This window comes from Arctopsyche grandis, chromosome 12, assembly GCF_051622035.1.
Source record: "Arctopsyche grandis isolate Sample6627 chromosome 12, ASM5162203v2, whole genome shotgun sequence".
NCBI classification, from domain to species: Eukaryota; Metazoa; Arthropoda; class Insecta; order Trichoptera; family Hydropsychidae; genus Arctopsyche; species Arctopsyche grandis.
This window is the reverse complement of record NC_135366.1, coordinates 8,547,372-8,573,476: the sequence shown is the minus strand read 5'-3', so window position 1 is coordinate 8,573,476 and position 26,105 is coordinate 8,547,372. Positions and strand designations below refer to the sequence as shown.

The 26,105-nt window shown below is 31.8% G+C and overlaps 1 protein-coding gene across 1 annotated transcript in view; it reads right to left on the bottom strand.

Annotated features, from left to right (window-relative positions):
- LKRSDH (lysine ketoglutarate reductase/saccharopine dehydrogenase) overlaps window positions 1-26,105 on the bottom strand; it is a 109,778-nt gene that overhangs the window by 52,395 nt on the left and 31,278 nt on the right. Inside the window, exons 9-11 of the mRNA XM_077442338.1 lie at window positions 23,836-23,987; window positions 16,233-16,355; window positions 5,837-6,008 (exon numbers count right to left, since the gene is read on the bottom strand). Coding sequence (XP_077298464.1) covers window positions 5,837-6,008; window positions 16,233-16,355; window positions 23,836-23,987 — 447 coding nt within the window. The remainder of the gene's footprint in view (window positions 1-5,836; window positions 6,009-16,232; window positions 16,356-23,835; window positions 23,988-26,105) is intronic.

Below are 26,105 nucleotides of genomic sequence, written 5' to 3'. Positions count from 1 at the left end.
TTTATGTCATTTATAAAATATAAAATTAAATGTGAAATGTGAGATAAAATGTGAAGTTCTATAATTTAAAAAAAAATTAAATCATTGTATAGATTTATTATGGTAACTTGAGAAACGTGGGCGTTACCTATGTACATATGTTACCCGTAACAAACCCAGAAAAATAATATTTCAACATTTTTCGGTTTTCTAGTTGTGTATTATAATGGTGATTTTATTTATAGGATCATTTTCATTTCCAACTTTAAACGAGTAAATGAAAGCTTTCAAGTTAAACGCGATTAATTTGAAGCAATCAAAATCGTCAAAATTGAATGAAAATATACCGTTTTACTTTCTAACAATTGGGTTATTTTAGATACAGTTACATTCAACAATTCTTTTTTAGAGCATCTGGAAGGCTTTTATACTATTCCGTTGCAATTTCGAAAAAAAGGATAAATTCATGTGAACGGTAAGATGAAGGAAGACACGAATAAAATTAATTAACTAATGCAAAAACCTAATTAATAATATTTTTTAACATTTTGTTATATATACAGAGAGAGGGTAAGCAAATGTGACTTTTGAGCAGTTGGCAAAACACAACAGAAATTTTACGCCTATTATATAGTTTGTGTTAAAAGATTTAACATAGATCTGGAAGCAAAAAAAAAAACAACTGACATTTTAGTGTTAATGGTAACTGTGTGGTTGTTTATTTACTAATTTTTATCGTTTCTAAACTTAATAAATTTACGATTTCATATTATGTAATGTGTTTTAAAAGTACGCACTGATGTGAAATAACAATTAAAATACACAAACTCATACAAAATCTGTGCTAAAAAATTTCGTCGAAAACTTTAAAAGTAAATTGATAAACTCCTGTGAACGTTAAATATAAGGAAGGAAATATTTAAAATATTTTTTTACGATCTTGTGTGTTAAGTTTAAGAGAATGATTAAATCAAGAAAAAAGAAAATTCTCGGTGAATAACGAGAATATTCTTGTTCTCCGAGAATATTCTCGACTTACAACACTACCTACATTACATATATTATATTTGATCAATTTTAGGCCACGTTCATAGTCTCGACAATGTCGCTGCGACAAAGTCTCAGAAGTGTCGCTGTTCATACTAATTTCTAATAGTAAGCGCGACAAACTGTGGCGCTTACTATGAACTCTATTAGACATTAGTATGAACAGCGACACTTCGCGACACTTCTTTGACTTTGTCGCAGCGACATTGTCGAGACTATGAACAAGGCCTTAGATTTATTTATTTATTATAGGGGTGCTAATCATTTGAATATTGATTCAAAAATACCCATCTCACAATTTGAGAAGCACTAGGTACAAAGCACTCGAACAATGCTTATCCTTCTGATTTTCGCCCGACACACTGAGTAGTGTGTAGTAGGTGGCTTGGCAGTGAGAGTAGCGAGTGGCATTATCCAAACTAGCACTAGAAGTTTGGCGACGTTGAAGCACCCATTTACAAGACAAACCGCCACCCTCCAACCAGTACCCATAAGCTAAACCCCAGAACCACCCCTCAGTGCCTCAGGATTATGACTTCGACTTTGCCAATCCTCAAAGCACAGCTTTCAGACCGCTGCCGATTGGATTTGCTATGAGAGGTTGCTATGTGTACAATTGCACATGGCTACAATAAAATCCCTCGAAACAAAGTGCACCAGCCCATGGTCGTTTTGCGAAGAGGAGGCAAAAGTGTGGGACACATATGGCGTTAATATCGCTTTTGCACTTTCGTCCGTGTTTCACCGGCTGAGGTTAGCCGTACTGACAACAGCTATCGCTTAACGTCCCTAGCTGCTTTTTTACTACCTCACATCTAAAAACTTCTAAGCCCATACTAAAAAACGCACATTTTTGATAACATTGTGTTATATTTTTATATTTTAGAATCCATTTTCATGAAATAATGGAATTGGACCAAATACCCTCTTGGCTTAAGTCACGTAAATCCCTTGTACGAGTAGCTTTTCCAATATATTATTTGATGTTTTTCATTTCTCTCCACGGCTTTTTTTCTTGTCTATTATTTCAATGTACATACAATATATACGAATACACTTTTGTATAAGCATCCAACCTTTTTAGCTACGTGAATATTTTGTTTTTTTTTTCAATTAATCATGCACACTCGCCTAACAGATTGCTCCAAAGCGGCGAGTCTGCTAAACAGATTAAGACTCGAGAAATTATATATTAACCCTTTACCCGCGGATGACCTCTATAGAAGTCATCCGCAAAAATGCCAGTAGGGAGAATGGCATGAATCACTGTGTAAACAAAATAATTCAGGCGAGAATCACACTTTCAAAAAAAATATCAAGTATAAATTGACATATTGATATTGATACACTTGAATAAATCTTAAGGGCTAAATACATACACATGTAAATCGAAACAATGCCTGACATCTATGGTCAGACATTACGAAAATCGTATACAATACGATCAATAACATTTTTCATGTAACAATACGAGTTTTACATTCAATAAACATCCACAGAGAATTCTGGCGAAACCTGAGATATAACAATAACTCAAGGTTTGCAATATTTGCAGTATAAATAATATTCATTATATACCAATTACTAGCGTATATGCATATATTTATGTATGTGTGTACATATATAATACAAGTACATATTATACTTCTATTCCTATAAAAATATTTACGGTTAAGTTTTATTTTACTCCTACCGATTGAATATTTTATGCTTAACATTTGTACATGTAAGCAGGCATTTATGATGTACATATATGTTTATATGTACCTATGTACATATACATATATACATGACAAATATGATTCCAACCCACATACATAATGTGTTTGTATTTTAATTATGAACGTACGTGTTTTAATCTAGACTGGCTGTTAAATACGCCCAAATATTTATAAATACGCAGTTATAATTAATATGTTAATATTACACGTGTACATATTCCAAACTTTTTTTCACTTTTGAAGTTGCGGCATATTTATTTAAAACAAATTCTTCAGAATTTAATTTAGCAAAATAAAATATAAAGCTAATTTTCGTCTTCAGTGTTTTTATATTTCCGATTGGATGTGATAAGAGTAATTTATAAACTTAAAAAAATTATTTTCTGAAAAGATACCGTGCTATTATAATTTGTTTTAAGTGGTTTCAACAAAGAAACAAAAAATATTACGTATTTATAAATGGAAAGATACTACCTATGTATGTATATAAAACAACAGCTTCAAAATTTTAATATTTATCTTATACATACATATTTAAAGATGAATAATTGCTTGTTTATCCATTATATAAATCTACAGTTTTTAATTTAGAACCACCAAATTTGGTATTCTCTTTCGGAAAAAAATCCATTTTTTATTAATTCCTTTTCAATAAGCACTGATTCTACCAAAACAGCTATCTATCTATGTATGAGGTTCACTGAATTACACATTACTTAAATAAGTTATTGTAATATAAATATTACATTTGGCAAGCACTCGACAATAGTTTACATATTATAACTTCAATGCAAAGCTTTGTATTTCTGTACGCGTATTAGTACTGTCTTTATTCTTTGAATTCACATGTGTGTGTATGTCACAAATTATCAAGCTTTTTCTCGTGTACGAGAGCTTTCAGCTGAAGTCGATGCTTAGACCTTCCACTCGTACGACTCATTAAAACTATACAATGTGAAAAGTAAAACCCGCTTTGCACAAACTCAAAATAGTGCGCTGTAAAATATAATATTTTCATTGTCCTTAAAACTCACACATTAATATAACATGCAGTGCATTGAAAAGATGAACCAAAAGGTTATAGAATTCATCTCCTCTAGAAAGGATGATGCAAATGTTTTATTCTATTGTTTACGTTACATATAATGTGTATATGTGCAGAATAGAATCGCTGTACATACAATACATAAGCATTTTATAATATACCTGAGGCAAAAACGAACAATATTTGTTTTCGAACCTCAGTATACACCTACTTAATCTGGGTGAAAATAACATGTTATGAATGTAATATTTTATATACGTCATACCAATTAGGTTGATTTAATTTAACATGCTTTGTTTGATATAATAGAATACAGAATAAAATTGCTAAATGAACTTAACCACATGACTTTTAAATGATCATAAAACAATATCGCAAGTACATATGTAGATAATAAAATATTTTGAATGTAAAATCAGAAGATACAGAAGAAACAGAAATGGCAATGGGTGGGTGACGAAATTAGAAAAATGAACCAAAAATTGACAAAAGAAGTGCTATAATGGTACACGATAGAGTGTAAAAGTGTGAACGGAAGGCCACAAACAAGATGGATAGGTGAAATTAGATAAATGTGTGAGGTGAGGTTATTGAAAAGAGACGAATAGAAGCGTGTTGGATAGGCCTTCATCCAACAGTAGATAATGAATGGCTGTAAGTGATGATATGAGCCGTTATATTTGTAAGTGGCGTAAATCCATTTCGAGAAATATCTCGCAAAACATTGAATATGATGTTTTGCGTTTTAAAATATTTAAGGGTGGTGGGGTGGATTATTCTTCTTTTCCAAGATTTTGGAAAAGAAGAATTTTTGAATCAAAAGTAACATAACAATTTGTGAATTAAGTAAAACTGAAATAGTGTTTTTGCCACTTTCAAATTTAGCGGCTCATATGATAAAATTTGAAATACAACAGAAATAAGATTTGTAATTTGCACGAAAATTTTATGAATTGCGAGATGAAATTAAAAATCATTTTTTTAATAAATTATTCTTCAACAGTATCTAATACAAAAATTACTGTAAGGTTTCAGTCATTATTAAAATTAATACATACATACATACGTGTTTACAATACAATATACTACAACGTTAAAAAAACAACCTAGCGCACTGTGTAATTTGAAACTTTGATTGCTTATTTTTGTATACATATGTATGTACAATAAAAAATTTAAATAATTCGAAAATTATCCGTGCGGGTATATCGTTCACTCGGAAGATGTAAACCCGGCATTACGAGGCGATAAGGCGATGTACAATTCGTAGACAAGGCTTTCACCCTTCTAAATATTCCACCATATAATCCAATCGAATTTTCTAGAATTGTAGTTTGCCCTAAAATCGGATTACATGTTTACGATTATTATCCGAGAAAGTCGGGTACCTTTTTCAATTCAATTAAAACGAAATCCGCTTCACCTCGTTAACCGCCACTTTTGCTACGAAGGGTCGATTACTAAAACTAAACATCCCTACTCATTATATAGACCATCACATCCGGTTGTATGATGGATATCGGATTTATTCACCTGCACTTCCAGGTATGCACGAGTGATAATAATAACATCGTACATATATAGGACTATCAGGTGCGCGAACGATAGAGGCATACATGTTAGTAGCTCTACCGAGAATCGCAATATTCAACAATATAGCGAGATGCAACAGTCAGTCAACCGGAAGATTTCCTTTCACATGCATCTGTGCTATATATATTTATAATTATACTTTATAAATATCGTACCGTATCATAAAAGAGCCGTACGATACTTCAACATCTCTTATAAATCCGCATCAAATTTTTATGTATCATATTCATAAACGTTTGGCGAAATGATGAGTGCGCTATATAATGTGCCGATTATCATAATAATATATTTTTCCAAATTTTCGATACTAAAAACGGTCATATATATTGTATATTGAAGTTGGTTTCAGGGTGCCGTAAAATGTTATGGTCGATCGCATATTGTATACAAATCTGCGGCCACCACGCTACTTTTTAATATACGTGTATTATATTTATATATTTAAGCTCACCTTCTGTACTGCCGGGCAAAAGTTGTGATCTTCCAGTGGTTTCGTTGCGTCCGATTGCATAATGTCGATTACATAAGAATACAACAAATCTCCGAAGAAGTCGGTGGACTCTCGTGGTAATTGAGTCGGCATGTTGTCTATTGAGCACACCAACACTCCAGGACCTTTGAAACTGAAAAAATCATAAAATAATATTTTATTATATGTAAATACTTCACTGTATGAATAAAGTGCACAAATTTTGCATTTAAAAAATACAGTTTAATATTTGCTTAATACTCATAAATACATTGACAATTATATTTTCGAGTTGTTCAGAAAGGTTGTGAAACTCGTATCAAACAGTCATACACAATACTCGTATATAATAGTCTATTGCAATATAAATTCACTGAATGTATGTACATATAACGTTCAATTTCCTGACCTACATTCATATAACAAGACTTCCCCTATCACTCCTTGGAATGTACAGGCATATATCATGTTCCAGTATCTCCAAGGATGATTCTCGTAAGGGTTAACCGGTGTTGTTTTGTTTTTTTAATCCTCTTTTCTAACAACAAGAGCTCTCTATTTTGTGTTATCTGATTGCGTTCATCCAATGAGTCTATAAATTTCACAACGAAACTATTCACGTGCTGATAGGGAATTAGCATGAAACAAGTGGTGGAATTAACCTTTCGTGCTGATCACCCCACTGGATTAACCCTGACCAAACAGGTTGTATCGCCAGCTCAGGTTGTTCGGGCCAACGATACCCACGATTATAAAATTGTTACGATTACGGAAAGAGCATATTTCACGTTGAGTACAAAGTTGCCCTGGTTTGTAAAAAGGAATTCACAGCACATTATATTATACACGTTGTTGCGTTATCACACTACAATAATTCCTTTTTTCGTTCAAATAATACCATAATCTATTTCAGATTAAGCAGCAGATACACTTTTCAGTATACGATTATATTTCGCATTTTCTTTTTGATTTAGGAATCTTTACACAATCATTTTCGTTCGTGTAATATCACGCTTATGCAGTGCTAAATTACATAGGTGATGAAAATCATTACACAAAGTCGGTATTTTTCAGGGCTGTCGGATCAAAATTTAGCGACTTTATTTTATGTTTCGACTTCAACTCCGATTCCAACTTTAACGATATTAGTAATATCAACTTTTCTTTCCAACGTATACAAATATTATAATGAAAATAATAGTGATATTCAAAATATAAAAAAATTATGTAATTAAAAAACACTACAAATTGTCATGTAACAAAATTTATTGAATTTTCGGTAATGATATATGTATGTATGTACATAGATATAAATAAAAAATAAGTACATTCAAAGTGTACATGTGAGAATTTAATACACAAATAAATCAGTCCGAAAAAAGAGAATTATTTATTAGTGGATTTTCTTCAAAAAAATAGTTGACATTAATTACAGAAAATATGTAAATTGAGTCGGAGTCGGTTGATTTTTTTTACGACTGCAAATCCAACTCCACTTGAAACGCTTCGATTCCACAGCCCTAGACTATTATTAGCTAGTTTTCATGCTGTCTGCGCTAATATGCAATCAAGTGACAAAAATCATTTTATATAGCACATTTTACCACCACATAATGCTCACTATAAAATACTAGTGTTGTGCCCGTTGAAATGGATGCTTTCGAAAACAAATTGATACATGATACAAATAATAGATAAATTAAATCGGTATAACAATAGTGGATGTTTAAAATGCACCCATTGGTTCAAATGTATCGTCATTGCTCTTATTGGTCACACGTTCAGTGGTCCACTTGATTAGTTGTTATTTATTTTATTAAATATATCTAGGCACAACATATGTATACTCCTAGTCGGTCTCCGTGACTTGACAGAATGTTAAATGACAGAAAACGCAAATATGCACCGTTTACCATGCACCATTTTTTTTTTGATCTTTCGACTTAAGATCTTTGGATTTTCGATCTTTGCCTTCCGATATTTGCGTTTTCTGTCATTTAACATTCTGTCAAGTCACGTAGACCCACTCCTAGTATACTTGTCGATGAACCATGCACCGCACATACCCACAAACAAACATACATCGCGTCCGTTTTTATATACATTATTTATTTCGTGAAAGATCAAATCTGAAGTGTATTCATCGTCAATTTTCTCTTTACTGTGTTTCCAATCATACATATGTACAATGTATGTACGTATATATGTACATACATACATACATTCATTCAACTGTGGTAATAAATAAATGGTGCGACTTCAGCGTAGTATGGCACCACTACATTTTCACAACGTTTTATTTAAATTATTCAATTTTAAAATTTAGTCACGTTCCCAGGTACGTTTTTTTAAGAGACATAATATTAGGTAACGCCCATTCGAGTTAGTTTTAATATTTATGGGTGAGTTTTGTACGAGTCGCGGAACTTGGATCGTTCTGTCCGTCGAACAGTCGAAGGAAAACTTTTCACCTTTCTATTATACGGCGTCATAATAATTGATGACGCCGAGGCCTCTCCGGGGTGCCACCCGTCCCCATCCTCCCCTTTCGCCGCCCCTCAGACAAATTGCTCTAAGTTTGCAACTCGGCATGTCTCCTCGCGCCGATAAGGTGGCTCGCCGAGGCCAAACTTCGACTCGGATAAAATTTCAAATTTATTTTTATTTTTTTTCTACCTTCTCTACTACGTACCCCCACAATTTGATATATCGCCGTTACGCGAGACTTTGGCGGTCGGCGCACCCCCGCAACTTTTAACCCATATCCGGCCAACTAGCTCACGTCTACTCATTTTGACCACTCGACATTTGCATGGGAAGCTCGAAGTTTTCAAAAGAAATTCAATTAAGTTCAATTCGATCGGCCTCGTGCACACGAATCCTTGCATTCCATAGAATACACATACATGTGTACAGCCACCAGTGTGACTCTGTGGTTGCATTTATGTTTAGCACCGAGAGATTACCGGGTTCGATTCCGTGCTAATCTTTAATACTGCTGGTCAGACTTGGATATTTGTGCCTCCAAGTCGATCGTTTCTTATCAGAGTTGGCCAATTTATCTGATTTCATTGTTGAAACGGTTCCTCCATCATACGAGCATCAAATATTATATTAATATAATTTTTATCTTGTGATTAAATTATATGAATTTTATATGTTGAAAAAATATATTCAATTCATTTACGATAACACTTTTTTTATAAAAGGAGGGGGGCAATTAATTTACAGAGCGTCCCAATTTGAGTCCTGGGAAATATGGTCACCCTATTTATAATGTGCGCTAGATTTATTATGGTTCCCGGGTTCAAGCCATGGGTTGACCTCGATTGAAAAGAATTTATTCGGAAGTATTTCTGTAGTACTGCAGTTTGGACTTGTATATTTGTGACTCCAAGTCGATCGTTTCTTATCACAGTTGGCCAATTTATCTGATTTAATTGTTGAAACAGTTCCTCCATCAAAATTGGCAAACCATCCTACCCGCTTTGTCACAAATATCTGAATTTGATTTATTTACAATATGTAAAAATTTACATTGTATAAGTCTAATTCCATAGATGTCTCTATGGATTCATTTATTAATTGTTAATTTTGTGTTCTTTAGCCTCTAGAAATGCAGCGATTTATATAATAAAAATGCTACAATGATTGTAATTCTAATTGCCTAGGAAGTCGCATTGGGGTTCAACTTTCTGGTATATTTATATCTATGTAAAATAAATAAAATAATAAAATAAAAACACAAATGTATGTAAAGGTAATCACTTACAAAAAACTAATTACTCGATTCTGTCATTTGATCCGGTTTTAATTTCGATATTTTTATGTAACTTAGATTTAAAGTTTGAAAATAATTTACATATTGAAATATATTGAGAAAAACAAGTTCAAAATTAGCTATTTAAATAATTTCCGCTCTATTACATGTTAAAATTTGTAGCTACATATATATTATCCATTCATACGTATGTTGCAGTTAATGTGATAAACTAGTTATAATTATTAAATATAACCGATTAATATAATTGAATTAGAAAAGGAATGGGGTAATTTAAGTTGGTTTAGTTTATTTAAAATATGTAGGTTAGGTTAGGTTTGGTTAAAAATTAGAAATTTATATTTTAATGACATTAACTGGTTGTGTTTAATAATAACCAAAATAACCGTATACATATGTTTAATAATAATCATATTTATGTGCTCAAAAAACTCAATGAAAATTTGGTTGCAATTAAATATTTATGTAATGAAGTATATGTATGTAGATTTGCTATTTTTATTTTAACTTTTATGTATATTGCTAAATATGTATGTATATAAAATTCATATTTATTAGCAGTTCCATACACGTATATTATTTTATGTAAAAAAATGCTTGTTTCGGTTATGGTTCTCAATTTGATTTATTTTCCGCCTGTTAATATTTTTCTTTCAGTGCACATTAAAATTATTTCAGTGTTCGGCTACGCTGTTTCGTTTGTTGATCAAAATATAAATACCATAAATCAAAACCGCAAAAATAAATCGTGAAGTGCTTAATTAGAGAAATAACGCTGTGGTTAATTAATTTACTATTTGCCCGAATTTCCCCTGTTCAATGCTTTGCAACCAACCGAAAAAATCTGCTGATAATATTTTAGCTGAAACATTTCGTTTTTTACTCCTATTTCAAAATTAATTAACCAAATCGAATGCTTTTCAACGAATCTATTTATGAATTTTTAAGTCGCGAACGCTTTCAGTGGCGCGGATCTGGTTTCGCCTCCCCCAAGTATTATATATATATATATATATATATATATATATATATATATATATATATATATATATATATATATATATATATATATATATATATATATATGTAGATAAATGATTTCATCTATTCTAAAATAATAAATTTTACTATAATTCAATACTTTTGTAGGAATTGATAGACATATGTATGTACATATATATTGGACCGGATAGTATGTACATATATGTACATAAATGCAAATGATGAATATGAAGGAATTCTGTAGATTTAGATATTGTGACATCCAAATCGATCGTTTCCTCTCAGAGTTAACCAATTTATTAGATTTGATTGTCGAAATGGCGTTTCCCAAATTGACTCCTCCGCTTTCCCATTGATAACATTATGATTTGAAAATGTGATTTGAATATATTAAATAATAATGTAGCTCTAGAGAAAACATATAATGACACTATAGTACAAAATTTTAATAAAACAAATAAAAACATATATGTATTTATGTATATGCAACCTTTGCAGTGACAATATGTATGATACATACATATTTATATACCTATATGTACATATATTGTTCAAAATCAACATGTTATGTTTGTATGTGACCTACGACTCCCTAGTCTACCGTGCATCAGCTCGCAAAGCTTGACCATAATAATTCACCCCGGTTGTATCCAGGGGCAAATATCTTCAACATTACTTACTCCAAACGAGTCATCAAAGTGTACTAAATCTACTGAAGATATTTCCAATTATGGCCCCTTTTGTGTGATGATGCTACGCGAAAAACTCGGTTATTTTTCCGTGCGGCTCTTTTCAATTTTCGCGTTTTTTCCAGATTTCCGCGCATCACTGGGAATATAAAAAAAAATGAGGAAACAAATCATGATTTATGAACGAGCCCGTGACATTGATTGGGTAACCGATACTTCAATCTTACTTTCTTACAGCCACAAATCACATTAACGGCAGCATATTGAAAATATTACAGTCGAGATTTATTATCTTCTTTATATCTTGTATAATCTCGTGCGGTTTTTTTTTATTTTTGTTCGTGCTTTTTTTTATTCTTCGTCTTCGAGACATTTTACAATTCATAAGGTCCTCCCGGTGCTTTCCGTGGAATATTAAATTATCTGAATGATATTCTTTTTATCTTCTCGGCGGCGCGGTGGCCGCTCGAGCGCATCAATCAAGATTTGACTGCGGCTCAATTTTTTCCTCCTCTTTTGTATAAACACAAACGTTCTATTTAATCTCTTAATAAAACTTTTTTGTGCTCTCTTTCGGGTATTCATTGTTTTCGTTACATGAATAAAACATTTGTAAACGTTCATTACTCAAATTTCAAAATGTCTCTTATTTATATATGATTGAACATACATACATAAATAGGTATATATTTATGTACATATATAATAAAAGAATATACCTGTACATGTGTACATATATATTTGATATAATATTATGAAGAAATTAAATGTGTTCGACACATCCTCTTGAACTATAACTCGCATCTTATATCCATATATCGGAAAAGGAGTTTCTGGAACAACCTTGTTCAACAAGTAGGAAGATCTCATCATGCTCTGTATCTGGTTCATAATATTCACAGAATTATACATACTTTTGTTATATGATTTTATATGCAGAATCCAGTTAAAATTATTTGTACGCAATTCAATATATGAGCCGTTATATTTGAAGAAAAGTTCACTTTTCTTCATTTCGAGAAACATTATATTCAAAACATTATTTCACTACTTTTGATTCAATATTCCCAAAATCTTGGAAAAGTAGAATATGCCTATCAAAAGCCATCAGTATTTTTAAATATTTTAAAACGCAAAATATTATATTCAATGTTTTGCGAGATATTTCTCGAAATGGAGGAAAGTGGACTTACGCCGCTTACAAATATCCCACCATTCATAACATTTTCGTTCAAATTAAAAAATCTTAATTCTGTTGCATTTCAAATTTTATCATATGAGCCGCTAAATTTGAAAGTGGCAAAAAAACTTTTGATTCGATATGTCCAAAATCTTGGAAAATTAAAATAATCCTATTACACACCACCCTTATTTTAAATATTTTAAAACGCAAAACATCATATTCAATGTTTTGCGAGATATTTCTCGAAATGGAGGAAAGTGGATTTACGCCAATTACAAATATAACGGCTCATATCATCACTTACAGCCATTCATTATCTACTGTTGGATGAAGGCCTATCCAACACGCTTCTATTCGTCTCTTTTCAATAACCTCACCTCACACATTTATCTTATTTCACCTATCCATCTTGTTTGTGGCCTTCCGTTCACACTTTTACACTATCGTGTACCATTCTAGCACTTCTTTTGTCAATTTTTGCTTCATTTTTCTAATTTCGTCATCCACCCTTTGCCATTTCTGTTTCTTCTGTATCTTCTGATTTTACATTCAAAATATTTTATTATCTATGTACTTGCGATATTGTTTTATGATCATTTAAAAGTCATGTGGTTAAGTTCATTTAGCAATTTTATTCTGTATTCTATTATATCAAACAAACCATGTTAAATTAAAAACAACCTAATTGGTATGACGTATATAAAATATTACATTCATAACATGTTATTTTCACCCAGATTAGGTAGGTGTATACTGAGGTTCGAAAACAAATATTGTTCGTTTTTGCCTCAGGTATATTATAAAATATTTATGTATTGTATGTACAGCGATTCTATTCTGCACATATACACATTATATGTTTCTCGAAATGGAGGAAAGTGGATTTACGCCACTTACAAATATAACGGCTCATATCATCACTTACAGCCATTCATTATCTACTGTTGGATGAAGGCCTATCCAACACGCTTCTATTCGTCTCTTTTCAATAACCTCACCTCACACATTTATCTAATTTCACCTATCCATCTTGTTTGTGGCCTTCCTTTCACCCTTTTACACTCTATCGGGTACAATTCTAGCACTTATTTTGTCCACCTTTCGTCCATTTTTCTAGTTTCGTCATCCACCCATTGCCATTTCAATTTTTTCGTTCATATGCATATCTTCTGATTTAACATTATTAACCACTTTATTATCTATACTATCCACTTTTTTTCATTTAGAGAAATATATCGCAAAACATTAAATACAATGTTTTACGTTTAAAAATATTTAAAAGTACTGGTGGCCTGCAATACATTTATTCTGCTTTTTCGAAATTCTGGACAAAAAAAGAAGTGGTAACAATTTGTGAATTGAGCTGAAAATTGTACTTCTGTCACTTAAAATTGGACTATTGTAAAATATAACGGCTCATATGTACACAATTTGATAAGTTTCGTGATATCTATCAATACATATATTAGCAATAATAGTAAATAGTAATAATATAATATTACCCATGTTTTTATATTATAAACTTACACTTAATTAAATAAATCTAATATTTTGAATCAATATGCATGCAACCAGCAGCATGGACTAGTGGTTAGCATGTCTTGCTATGGTCAATGTGGTTGTGAGTTCGAGTCACACTGGTTGCTGCTGGCCAGACCTTGGTTTGTAACCAGGTCAGTCGTTTATTTTTAGAGTTTGCCAATTTTTCTGATTTTCATTGAAACGATTCCTGCAAAATTGGCTTTCCCTCCCCATTTCTCTCGTTATTGTGTTTTATCTCAGGTTTCGCCAGGTTTCTTTCCATAGATTTCTCTGTGGATGTTTATTGTCTATAATTTCGTATTGTTTCATGAAAATGTTATTGATCGTATTGTATACGATGTTTGCGTTGTCTGACCATAGATCTCATGTATGGTTTCGATTTATGTAATGATTATGTATTAAATATATATAATTAATTCTTAGTCGCTTTGGAGCAATCTGTTAGGCGAGTGTTCATGATTAATTGATGTTATGAATAAAATAAAATAAAAGTATATCAAAAACTTTTACTTAAACTGCGATTCTACATATATTCACAAGATAATAAATATCTGTATAGCTCAACTACGAATATCGAAAATCAAAGGCGATATTGGAAAGGCGTGAAATTCGAGCAAAAATCCTTTGTCGCGCTCTTGCGGGACAAGAACGAGTCCTCTCCTTTTTTCCTAGCTCCCTCGGGAAATACCGCTAACTTTAAGTGATTTATTGTCCTCTCGTGAAGGCTGTTGACGCGTCTGCCGCATCTTCGTTTTTGAAAAGCGAACTTTGCGTTTTGCTTTCCCGCCAACTTTTTTGCTCCCGATTCCTAGAGACCGTTGTACAGCCTCTCGCTCGTCTTCGGCAAATATTTGAGGATTTTTCACAAGCAATGGGAAATTCTGTCCAGACTGCCTCTTTCTATCTCTCCTTCGTTGGCGGAAAGCAATTCATAACTTGGAAACGCTTTACATAAACACACCACTTGGCCCTGACGGAATTCTGCTTTGCGCAACTAATTCATTAATACTTATTATTTCTTACAAAATGAAATACATTATTTTTTTGCCACATAGAATAGCTTGATGTTCACAAATAAACAATATTATATTACAATTCGCATTGCGCCAAACGGAAAAGTTGGCAAGACCACTCACATCATAACATAAAGCACAATAGTCTTAAAACGCACAAAAAAAATAAACAATCGACAATGAAAAATATTGTATGTACATTGTTCTCCTAAGCTTTTATTATTTATATATTCATTACTTCATGTAAATAAAATACATCAAACGAATTTCAGTCAACACTTTGTTGTAAGGATTGATTACTGAATTTTGAAACATTTTATAAAATCATATTGTATGAATTCAATCCTTAAAAACTATTTCAAAAGTTGTGACAGATTGAAATGAAGCCTTTTTAATATTCCAACGTCTTCATTGTATCAAACAGAGCTTATGTCTACTCGTATTTACATTTAATCATTTCTATAAGAAAATTATTAAAAATTTTACTAAGCATAAAAACCCCTGTTTTAAAATAAATATTAAATTATAACATATGTAAATTATATTAACTATCCGTATGTATTATAATAGATAAATATATACATATGTACATATACATATACAAAGTTAAATATTCTTATCTGAGATAGAGCGGAAAATATATGACACGCATTAAGCAAAATAATGGTGTTGTAAAGTTAAGAGTAAAAGATTTTCTTTTGCAAGCATTCGTTTTAAAATCGCCCCGACTAAAAGCTTCGTTTTGGAAAATGTTTGGTTTTAGCCGATAAATCGCAAAAGTTTTAAGCTCTCGCTATCGCGCTTTGAACCGTCGCATTATTATCTTAACAACCATAATGGCTGTGAATCGAAAATGGTTAATACAGACCATTCCCCACTCCCATCACGCAAACAACTTGTGACCAATGTGCACACTTTTATATTTATCTCACTAGCTATTGTTGGGTAGTATCAGCACCTGTATTACACACTAAAGCTTTTCCGAGTCATCTATCTTCCTTTGTTCCGCTTTAAAAGCCAAATTTAAATCCAACATTCCTCTCTCCCTTGTATACGCATGTAAATACATACACATTATACATGTGAATATTTAAAATAAACTTATCAAAAAATATACATATCCGTCCGAATTACTTTTCTTATCGTTTAATACAGAATTTTGAATTACCTCTTTGTATCCTTGTTTCTATTGGCGTCGTAGAGACAGAATGGTGTGTCTATAGTTGTGCACTCATTCATAAATTCAATAGAGCCTCCAGGATCTGCCGAAATGTCGCAAATCGCCAGCATCCTAAAAATGAAATATTTTTTATATTATTACGAGTAAATAAATTTGTTCCTTAGATATTTTTTCCATATAAATACACTCTTTCATTTGTTACATATGTTTGTGTCAGTCGAAATAAATTTTTGAAACTGAAGTTGAGAAATTTTAAAATTTAAATTTAAATCAGCTCATGGAGCTCTTCTTATAACTAAATCTGGAAAAATCATACTACATATAGAGAGGATTTATTTAAACTAATTATATCAATTTTTATCAAAAAAGTTCCGAAAATAAATCACAAAGATGTCAAAGAAGTGTCACTGAGCAATAATACTGTTCGTATTAAAATAGATCAGATGGCTAAGGATTTAGAAACACAACTTATTGAAAATATGAAAACAAGAAAATTATCAATACAATAAGACAGTGAGGTTGTATTGATGGCATTTGATGGCTCTATTAATAGCTTGTGACCTTAATTTATTTTATATAATTATGATAAGGGGGGGGGGACATGGACATTTTTGAGGAATTGAAATGAAAAAAGTTGCGAAACAATAGTTTGTGGCATTAACAAATACAGTTAATCTTTTAGAACAGCTTATCAATGAATTTAAACGAAAAAGTGTACGTCTGAACTAAATTTATTTTTTAAACGATCATTAATATAAATGTTTTTTGTGAACTTATTATTTAATCATATAATATATAATTTCGAAAGATGTAAGGTTTAATATACATATGTATGTAAGGTTTGGTTGGTAGAATCCAAGACGTTATCGAAAAAATCTATTTTTTTATGATTTCGATTCCGTTTTCAATTTCGATTTCAATTTCCAGTTCGATTCCAATTTAAATTCTGATTTACAACTCCGAATTTAGTTCCGATTCCCAATTCCAATTTCAGTTCCGGTTACGGATTCCTTTTTCATTTCCGGTTTCGGATTCCGTTTTCAGTTCCAGATCAGGATGATTTTTTCAGTTACGGTTTCCTTATAATATACATATTATAAAACCATTCGTTGTGTGTGTAATTCATTTCTGATTGTTAGTTAATTTTTGTTTTCGATTCATAAATTTAATAAAAAAACAAATTAATTACTATTAGATTAGCCATGTTTAACCAGCAGCGTGGTCTAGTGGTGAATGTTGAATTATTTCGTACTTGATGTCTCGCTGTTGGCCAGACCTTGGTTTGTCGAGGTCAATCGTTTCTTATCAGAATTTGCCAATTTTTCTGATTTTCATTGAAACGATTCCTGTAAAAATTGGCGTTTCCTTCCCAATTTTCTGTTGCGAACCTTTAGTTATTGTTATATCTTAGGTTTCGCCATATTGCTCACCATATATGTCTCTGTGGTTGTTTATCAAATATAAATTTCGTATTGTTACATGAAAGTTATTCATCGTTATTTATCGTATTAATACGATGTTTGTAATATCTGACCATAGAGTTCAGATATTGTTTAGATTTACATGTATCTATGTAATAATTGTGGACCAGGAAGTCGCATTTGGGGTTTACCTGTTAAGCCTTCCTGGTATTTTGTATATATGTATGTATGTTTAAGCGGTTTATCTTAATATAAAATAAATAAATAAATACCGAGCGAAGCCGGGTAAAAACACTAGTATCCAATAAAATAAACAAATCCACACTATTTGGAGGCAATCCTTGTTAAAGATGTCTTTTTATTTAACATAATTATATTGAAATGAATTTTTATTTATAAAACATACATATGTAGTATATGTATGTATGTACGTACGCCCATTTTTCTGCCGCCTCATATAATATAGCTCGATTCGCATATATTTAATCGCTTATAGCGAAATACTATAATTTGGAAAGGTACAATTTTCTCGAAATGCCCCGTTTGGAGTAGATGCGGTTCACCGTCAATTTTCAGAGACGACTATCGTCTCTGAAAACATGAGCCAAGGAGCCGAAACCGCGATGGTACGTAATGGGTCGATAATAACTTTGAATGCTCGTCGTTAATTTCGCATGATTACGGTAACCGCAAAACCTGGCCATTCACCATCGTTCGAAATGGATTTACCTTCCGCGGTAATAACCAGCCTGCAATGAAGTCGTTAAAATCTGATGAATATTCACCCAACAAATCTTCAACGCTTCGTACATTGTCATAAACTGCATATATACATATGTATGTATACAAACCATTGAAAACAGTATTACAACTCGTGTCATACAAAACTTGTCAATAACAATATTGCATTGTACATATGTACTAGCTCGGAATAAACACTTTATATTTTACATTTAATTTATTATATTATAGTATCGATACTTCAATTATCACTCGGTATTAAAGTGGATCAGTCACAAAACTTTAAGATTAAATTTTTAGGATTTTAATTAAATTAAATTGGTTTTATTTAGGACCGGTGAATGTAAGATACAAACCGACGAATTTAGTATATCCTTTTAAATATGCTTTTTAAAAGGTATGTATGTATATACATACAGTAGAGAAGCGGCCACTCCTTTGTAACACCATTCCATACAAAAATGCATATTCATTTTGAAATACGAGAGTTTCGCGGGTTCGCTCTTTTATCAGAATATGACGTTCGCAGTTGCGAAACAAACAAACGTTAATGGAATTTTTATTTTCTGCTCTTCCATTGCTAAAATATGCTAATAATAAACACCCTTCTCCTCCCTTACCACCATACAAAACACCATAGACACGTTATTAATGATATGCGCCGCGGTAGGGAAAAAACATTACCAATGTGAAACGATCTAATGATGAGGGATGCTAATGATACACTCCGTTTTCTGAACGAACCCGGTGATTGATCGGTGTTAATAAAATATTCTTCAGCGGGGGTAAGGGGTGTGTATACGAAGAGAAGGGACGGTTGAGCTTTGATTTTGGACCGATTTGGAGATGAGATATTAATCATAAAAATATTGACGTGTGCCCATTGGCGTGGGGCGACCGGAAAATAAATAAAAAAAGTCTAGTTCACGGCTCGTTAGGCATATCGCTGATTTATTGCCGATGCGATTGCTTGTTCCGTGGCCTTCTTGCCACCCCTATCTTCGTATCAGGGTTGCCAAAAATATTTTCATATCCGCAAAAAAAAAATGTAAAGAAAGTGATTGTTTTTATTCTACATCATTCATGGTCTATTTAACATTTTTACTTATTACAAATGTTTTTTAGTATTACATAATATTTGGTCCATAATATTATAATACAAAAACAAATATGTACAATAGAAATATTCAATATTTTTTTTATTTTTTGTTTCAATGTTTTAAAAATCTTAATTTGTTTATTTATTTACATATAGATATATACCACGAAAGCCTAACAGGTAAATCCAAATGCACCTTCCTAGCCAATTACACACATTGCAATTTTTTATGATATAAATCGCTGAATTTCGAGATGATGCAGAACACGAAAATAACTATTAATTAATCAATGAATTAATCCATAGAGACATCTATGGATTTAGACTTGTACATAAATTTTTACATATTGTTCATAAATCAAATTCAGATATTGGTGATATAGTGGGTAGGAAACTTTTTGCCAATTTTGATTAATTAAATACGTTGTATTAAACGGTTCAAATTGAAAAATTGATTGCGTTTGACATTTTGGTCACTCTTATTATAGACATGTATTTTAATTTTGAATATTTGAATGAAAAGTACAGTAGTAGTATATATCGTGATATTTTTGATGATTCAACCCTAATATGGTGAAATTTTCGATTCAATGCTGAGTGGAATTTTCCGTAATAGGTCGATATTCGTTGTCTTTGAGAGGATTATCTCTGGTGTCTCCGTAGTGGAATAAAATGAAACGAAAGCGTAAAAAAGTGTCAGTGCCGCAGTATCCTTTCAGTTCAGGTGTCATTTCGTTTTTAATTTGAATAAAAATGTATTTATTAGATTCTACCACGGAAGTTATTAAAACTTCGCACCATTACGGTGAATAAATCAAGAAAACCGGGAGTATTCTAATTTCACGGCATAACTAACATGTGTTAATAAACGTTAAACTTCAGCAATAAAAACAAATGGATGTGAATAGAAAATTTAAATTGCCCTTAGATTATTATTACGCTCGCACTAAATATTTTTAAACGACAATTCCAAATTACTTTATAAAGTGATAATTTTGTAATAAATTTAGTTGTCTAAAATAATGCCAATTTCAAGCCACGTTATATATTTTAAGCCAAAAGCTATTTTATTATATTTATTTTAAATGATTTTATTGAAGAAAATGAACCTCTACACATAAAATATTTTTTTAAATTATCGTATTCAGTTTCGAGTTCAGCCTACAAATTAAATGAGCTTTAGGTTCAACATTTGGAAATATTGGAATTTTAAACAGTAACAAATCGCTTGCCGAATTTTTCATTTGTGAAATTATTCGATACTAGTGTTGTGCTCGATACTAGTGAAGAAATATCATCGCATGGGTTATGCAGATCCACGCAACCTTTTGGTAATTGCGGAACACGTTGTTTACGACTAGAGTTTGTCAGCTACGTACATATGTACATATGTACTTTATTGGCAGTCGCTAGCTAGTCCCTACATACATAGGCAACAAAACTTTAACTAACATCGTTCTTCCTCACACGCGATCTCGCTCGCACGCGTTAGATCAAAGTAGCACGCACGGTACAAAAAGGGCCGTGGTCACCAGGTTGCGATGCTCTGGGTTATGGCATATTAAGCTATTAATTTTAAAAAAATAAAAGAAATTTGTCGGTCCTAAGTTCGATCCACACGCGGTCGTATTTTTTTCAAATACCTTTTAAATATATTTAATTTAATATTTATATTTAATTGTATAATATGATAAAAAAGGTAAAAACTACCTAACTACATATAAACAATATAAAAGACCAATTGAAAAATTAATTAATTAAATAAATATTTAATAGATGGCGCTAAATGCTCGGAAACTTATTGCTCTAGAGGAAACAGCATATATACATACATAGAAGTTTTTGTTGATCTTTTATTATGTTGGTACGTTCTGTCGGCAGTGTTTTAACTTTGACGTACATGTTGAATTGAAACGACTATTATAGTATAGGCGAGCGTTATCGCACACAGATGCACAGATACACAGACACACAGATTCACAGACGCACAGAATAGTGCTATTATTTACATATATGATACGTATATAATAAACAGCTATTTCTAATTTTATGTACATATATATTTATTAAATAAAATTATTAAATGAAATTTCTCTTCTCATGTCATTTATATAAAATAAATTATATACATATTATAATCATACGAGTAGATTTGGTACGTACATTGTATATTACGAATATTATATGATCATGTACAATAAATTAATAAATGTTAGCAATATGTCTACAACGAAACTAATTTTCTTTTCACGTGTAATGTTATAGTAACATTTTTCTTTTGTTTTAATATAAGAAGTGAGTCTGCAAATATGTCTACGCCACATTTTTCGTTTGACAATTCCATTTAATTTTATTTTAACGCCGCGTCAACAGTATGTATACAAAGCGCACCCTTCAAAAGTAAGCATAGTACGCTCTGAAATATGTCAGTGAGTTTTAAAACCAATAAAATAAGTCCATTTAACAACAGTGAATTGATTGCGATATCAATTTTTCGAACGATAATCGATAGCCGACGTGCATAAAAACCAGATCGTCATAACGGCTCGTAATAAATTTTCGCACGCGCCAAAATTTAAATTATTTATTCGTGTATGTGTGTATGGACATCGTACGGATAGCATATTTTCAATTTTATTATTTTTTTCCATTGAAATACGAGGCGTTCGTAACCGAAAACCGTCACGATAAAACGGCTTTCAAAATAGCGTACCACTAATCTGATCGTAACGCATCGTAAATAAATGCCTGGTGTGAGTGTATGCGTATTTTTTTCATTTTTTTTTTTTATATCTATCGGAGCTGCTTTAAATCGATTTTGGCTATAAGTCATTTTGGAGGAGATTCGATATTTCAATTATATTTTGTTGAACGTATATTTTTTTGAGTTTTAATATTACCTCCCCGGTTAACGGTACGTGAATGTATGTATGTATGTGCTTGAAGAAGAAATAAAAAATATATCAATTTCGCTTATAAACTGATATAAATTCCTGAAAGCATTCAAAAGGTTTCATGCCCAATATGCGGAAAATGGTGTCGTTTTTGTGAACACAAAGCCTTATTTTTTCCCCTATGCGAGAGTTTCCGTTTTCGCGTACTATTGACGCCCGGAGCGTTGTCTCCCGTAACGAGTGTTCGATTCGCCTAAACTTCTTCTATTTGCACACGGAACATCCTGTATATGCCGGAAAAATTCGATATGGGCTCTCTCTGGAAACACGCTCGATTTTCTCGCGGCAATTTTCTTTCGCAAGTTTATGCTATGAAGAGTCGTAGTGTCGCCGCTTGGCGAACGGATTACGAGTAGTTCGTGAACTGCGTGTTAGGTTTGATTTATCATGGCCGGAAGATGACGATAAAAAAAATGAAATGAATGATATATACTGTAACGTATATTATCCACTGTCTAAGTGCATTCTTGGGTGAACAATAGAGTCCCCGGATTAGGCTAACGGGACTCAGTAAGTGCCCAGACAAAGGATACGCTGGAGTTCTCATAGACTCGGGCGAGGCGTGCGTAAAAAATAGACTCACTACGGTAGATCTTTACATGCCTAGACAATATATACATAAATGGATCGGGGAAGCTGTGGTGTGCAACTTGTCCTTTATAAGGAGGTACTCACGGTAGATCAGATTATTATGGAGTGAGCGTATCGTCTGGACCTCCCGGATCGTTGAATAAATGCTGTGAACCGACCTTTGCCTTTAATTTGGATCCTGAACCTACTCCTATGCAACAATACTCATAAAAACCTCTTCTAAAATCCAAAAATAAACAAAAAAATATTTTTCATCAAATTTGCTATACATACAAATTTATATATTGAAAGTACATGCATATAGATTTACTACTGCTATATATGATACTATGTTTATTTATAATATTAAATCGTTTATAATATAACTTACAAAATACATATACATATGTAGGTGTACATACATGAAAATTGGTATATATTTTCTCTACTGTTCCATTGTGCGACATTGATGAATTACGGTAGAATGATCATTAAAAAATTGTATTTATATACGAGAAAAAAAAGCAATTTGCTTTTCGCATCTGCGACCTCGACGTTTCACGATAAAAATCCTTCTTAAATTTTTTGAGAAATGAAAAGCTAGTCGCTCTACTGAAATTTATTTTCTTTCCCTTACTCAAGTATACCCTCTTTGCGTTTTGCTATCGAAAGCTTATTATCCTTCCTTTCTTTTTATACATTTTCAAACTCTTTGTATTGATCCGAATTTCAATATAAAAGATTTCAATTTAAAAGATTTTAATTTAAAAATCATTATGAATCAAAATTAATATCATATAAAATACCTGTGTGGTAGAGCGGGTGCTCCAACGCTCGTCGGCAACCATGGAGTATCGGCTGGCCTCAACAGGTATTTCGCATCGGGAATTGTCAAAAGTTTTGGACTATCGACAGCCCAATATATTCCATTGACTATCACGGATGCGTACGGCGCTATCTGCAAATTGAAACATCTATAGTTTAACACTGAAATCTATTTCGATAAAGTGAATTACGTCGCAAATGGCATACTCGCAGTATTCAATTAGTTCTACACAAGAAAATGTCCGAACCCTTTGACTGAAAGTTCACCGTGAAACGCTCTGAAATATTAATTTTCATCTAGCGAGAGAGCTGCGAGATGGGGTGGACCGTTGGAAAGGGGTTAAGCGGAATTAGCCGGTCTTTGCGCGAATGCGCCGCGGCTAAATCAACGCTCGAGTTTTATCCGCAAGCTCCGTGACAAGCTTTGCATATATGCAACTCAATTTATTCCAACGAGTAATGTGGAACTTAATTTATTTCCATAAAGTCCGACCTCTACCCCCCCTAACTACCACCTCTATTTCCACGTCCATTCTGGACTATTAAGTTTGGGGGGTGGGGTCTGGAGGAACGGGGAGTTTCGGAGTCTGCACTCTAGAAGTCTGGCAATTGTCCGTGCGTTTTCATTAAGAGCTTATGTAAATGTTCATACCGCGAGAATCGAAATGCACTCAACTTCTACCCTCATTTCAATATACACAAACGTATAGTAACTTATTACTGCCGATTATAAATACTACTTATACAAGTTATTATCTTAACTGAGCTTTGATAAAATTTAATGAACCAAAAGAATTCACCAATTAATTAAAAAAATATACATATGTATATCCATCACGTAAGTGAATGTTTTTGAAAATTAAATATTTGTAACAATTCTTAATTTTCATTTAATCGATAACTAGCCATCAAGTCATAGTTTTAGTGTGAATTAACAATTTTTCTAATCAAATATTCATTTGATCAAATAAAAACAATTCTCTTTAACTCATCATGGGCCGTAAACACATACGCTGTGTTTTTACTTACACTTCATTCAAAGGCCATCAATACAGTATATATGTATTTAAATCCTCCAAACTTCATATAAAAAAAACTATATTATTTAAAAGATTTAGTTTTACACTTCCAATCATAGATTATCCAATCGTAGATCATACCGGTATATACATATTTATTTATCCGAAATAACAATAAATAAATTTAAAATATATACATATATTTCTATGATTCAATGCATTTTTTTCCAAGGAATTTTTTGATAAAATAGTCCAAACTTCAGAAATGATTTCAAATCCTCATAATATCGAAATTCACTGATTTTCTTCTCGCGTAGTATACATAATGTATGTAGTACTTTTCAAATTAATCTTACATTCAAATGAACTGAAAGATATACATATGTTTATATAACGTTTATTACGTGAAAATATATGGAAATGCATATAAATTTTCTAAAAAATTTACTTCAGCAATCTGAAGATCGGTCGAAACAATTGTAAAGAGGCTGTATTCCAAATTGCAATTTAATTGGTAGAAAATATTACGACTAATGTTCAATTTTCAAAACCTATGTACCATTTTTCGAAAAATACGCACTGTCATAGAGAGCTTTCAGAAAATTTGGGCTTTCCATAATGGGTTTATATATAATTTGTTAAAAATTGTCTATTTACTAAAATTTAATGCATGTTTTATTTAATAGTTAAATAGAATTTACAGTTTATATTTAATTCATTTCAAAGCTTCCTTTATTTTATTTGGTTGAAATTGTATTTTTGATGGTTTTTTTTTATCAAACTTTTTAATTCACAACTCGTCACCAGCCTTATGATAATAATTAAAGAAAACATCAATGAAGACGAAACGGATTAACGTCAATGAGTTTTTATTTCATCTCATTATAAAAGGAAAATATAAAATTATTACATTTACAGATCATTAAATATATGAGCCGTTATAATTTGACCGTATGTGTACATATGTATATTGGTCTTACTTACAATATAATATATTGTTGGAAGACATTCCCTACTTTGTATTTTATTATTTGATATTTTTATCAAATATCTTCTATTATTATAATGCTACTGTTTTTTATGATTATGTATAAATGTATTTTTTTCTGTTTATAAATGTATATATTTTTATTTTTCTCATCTCTCTGTATTTTTTTCGACAATTGTGGCACATTAGGGACTCCAGAAATACCACAATGGTACAAACTTAAGCTTAAATAAATAGATAATTG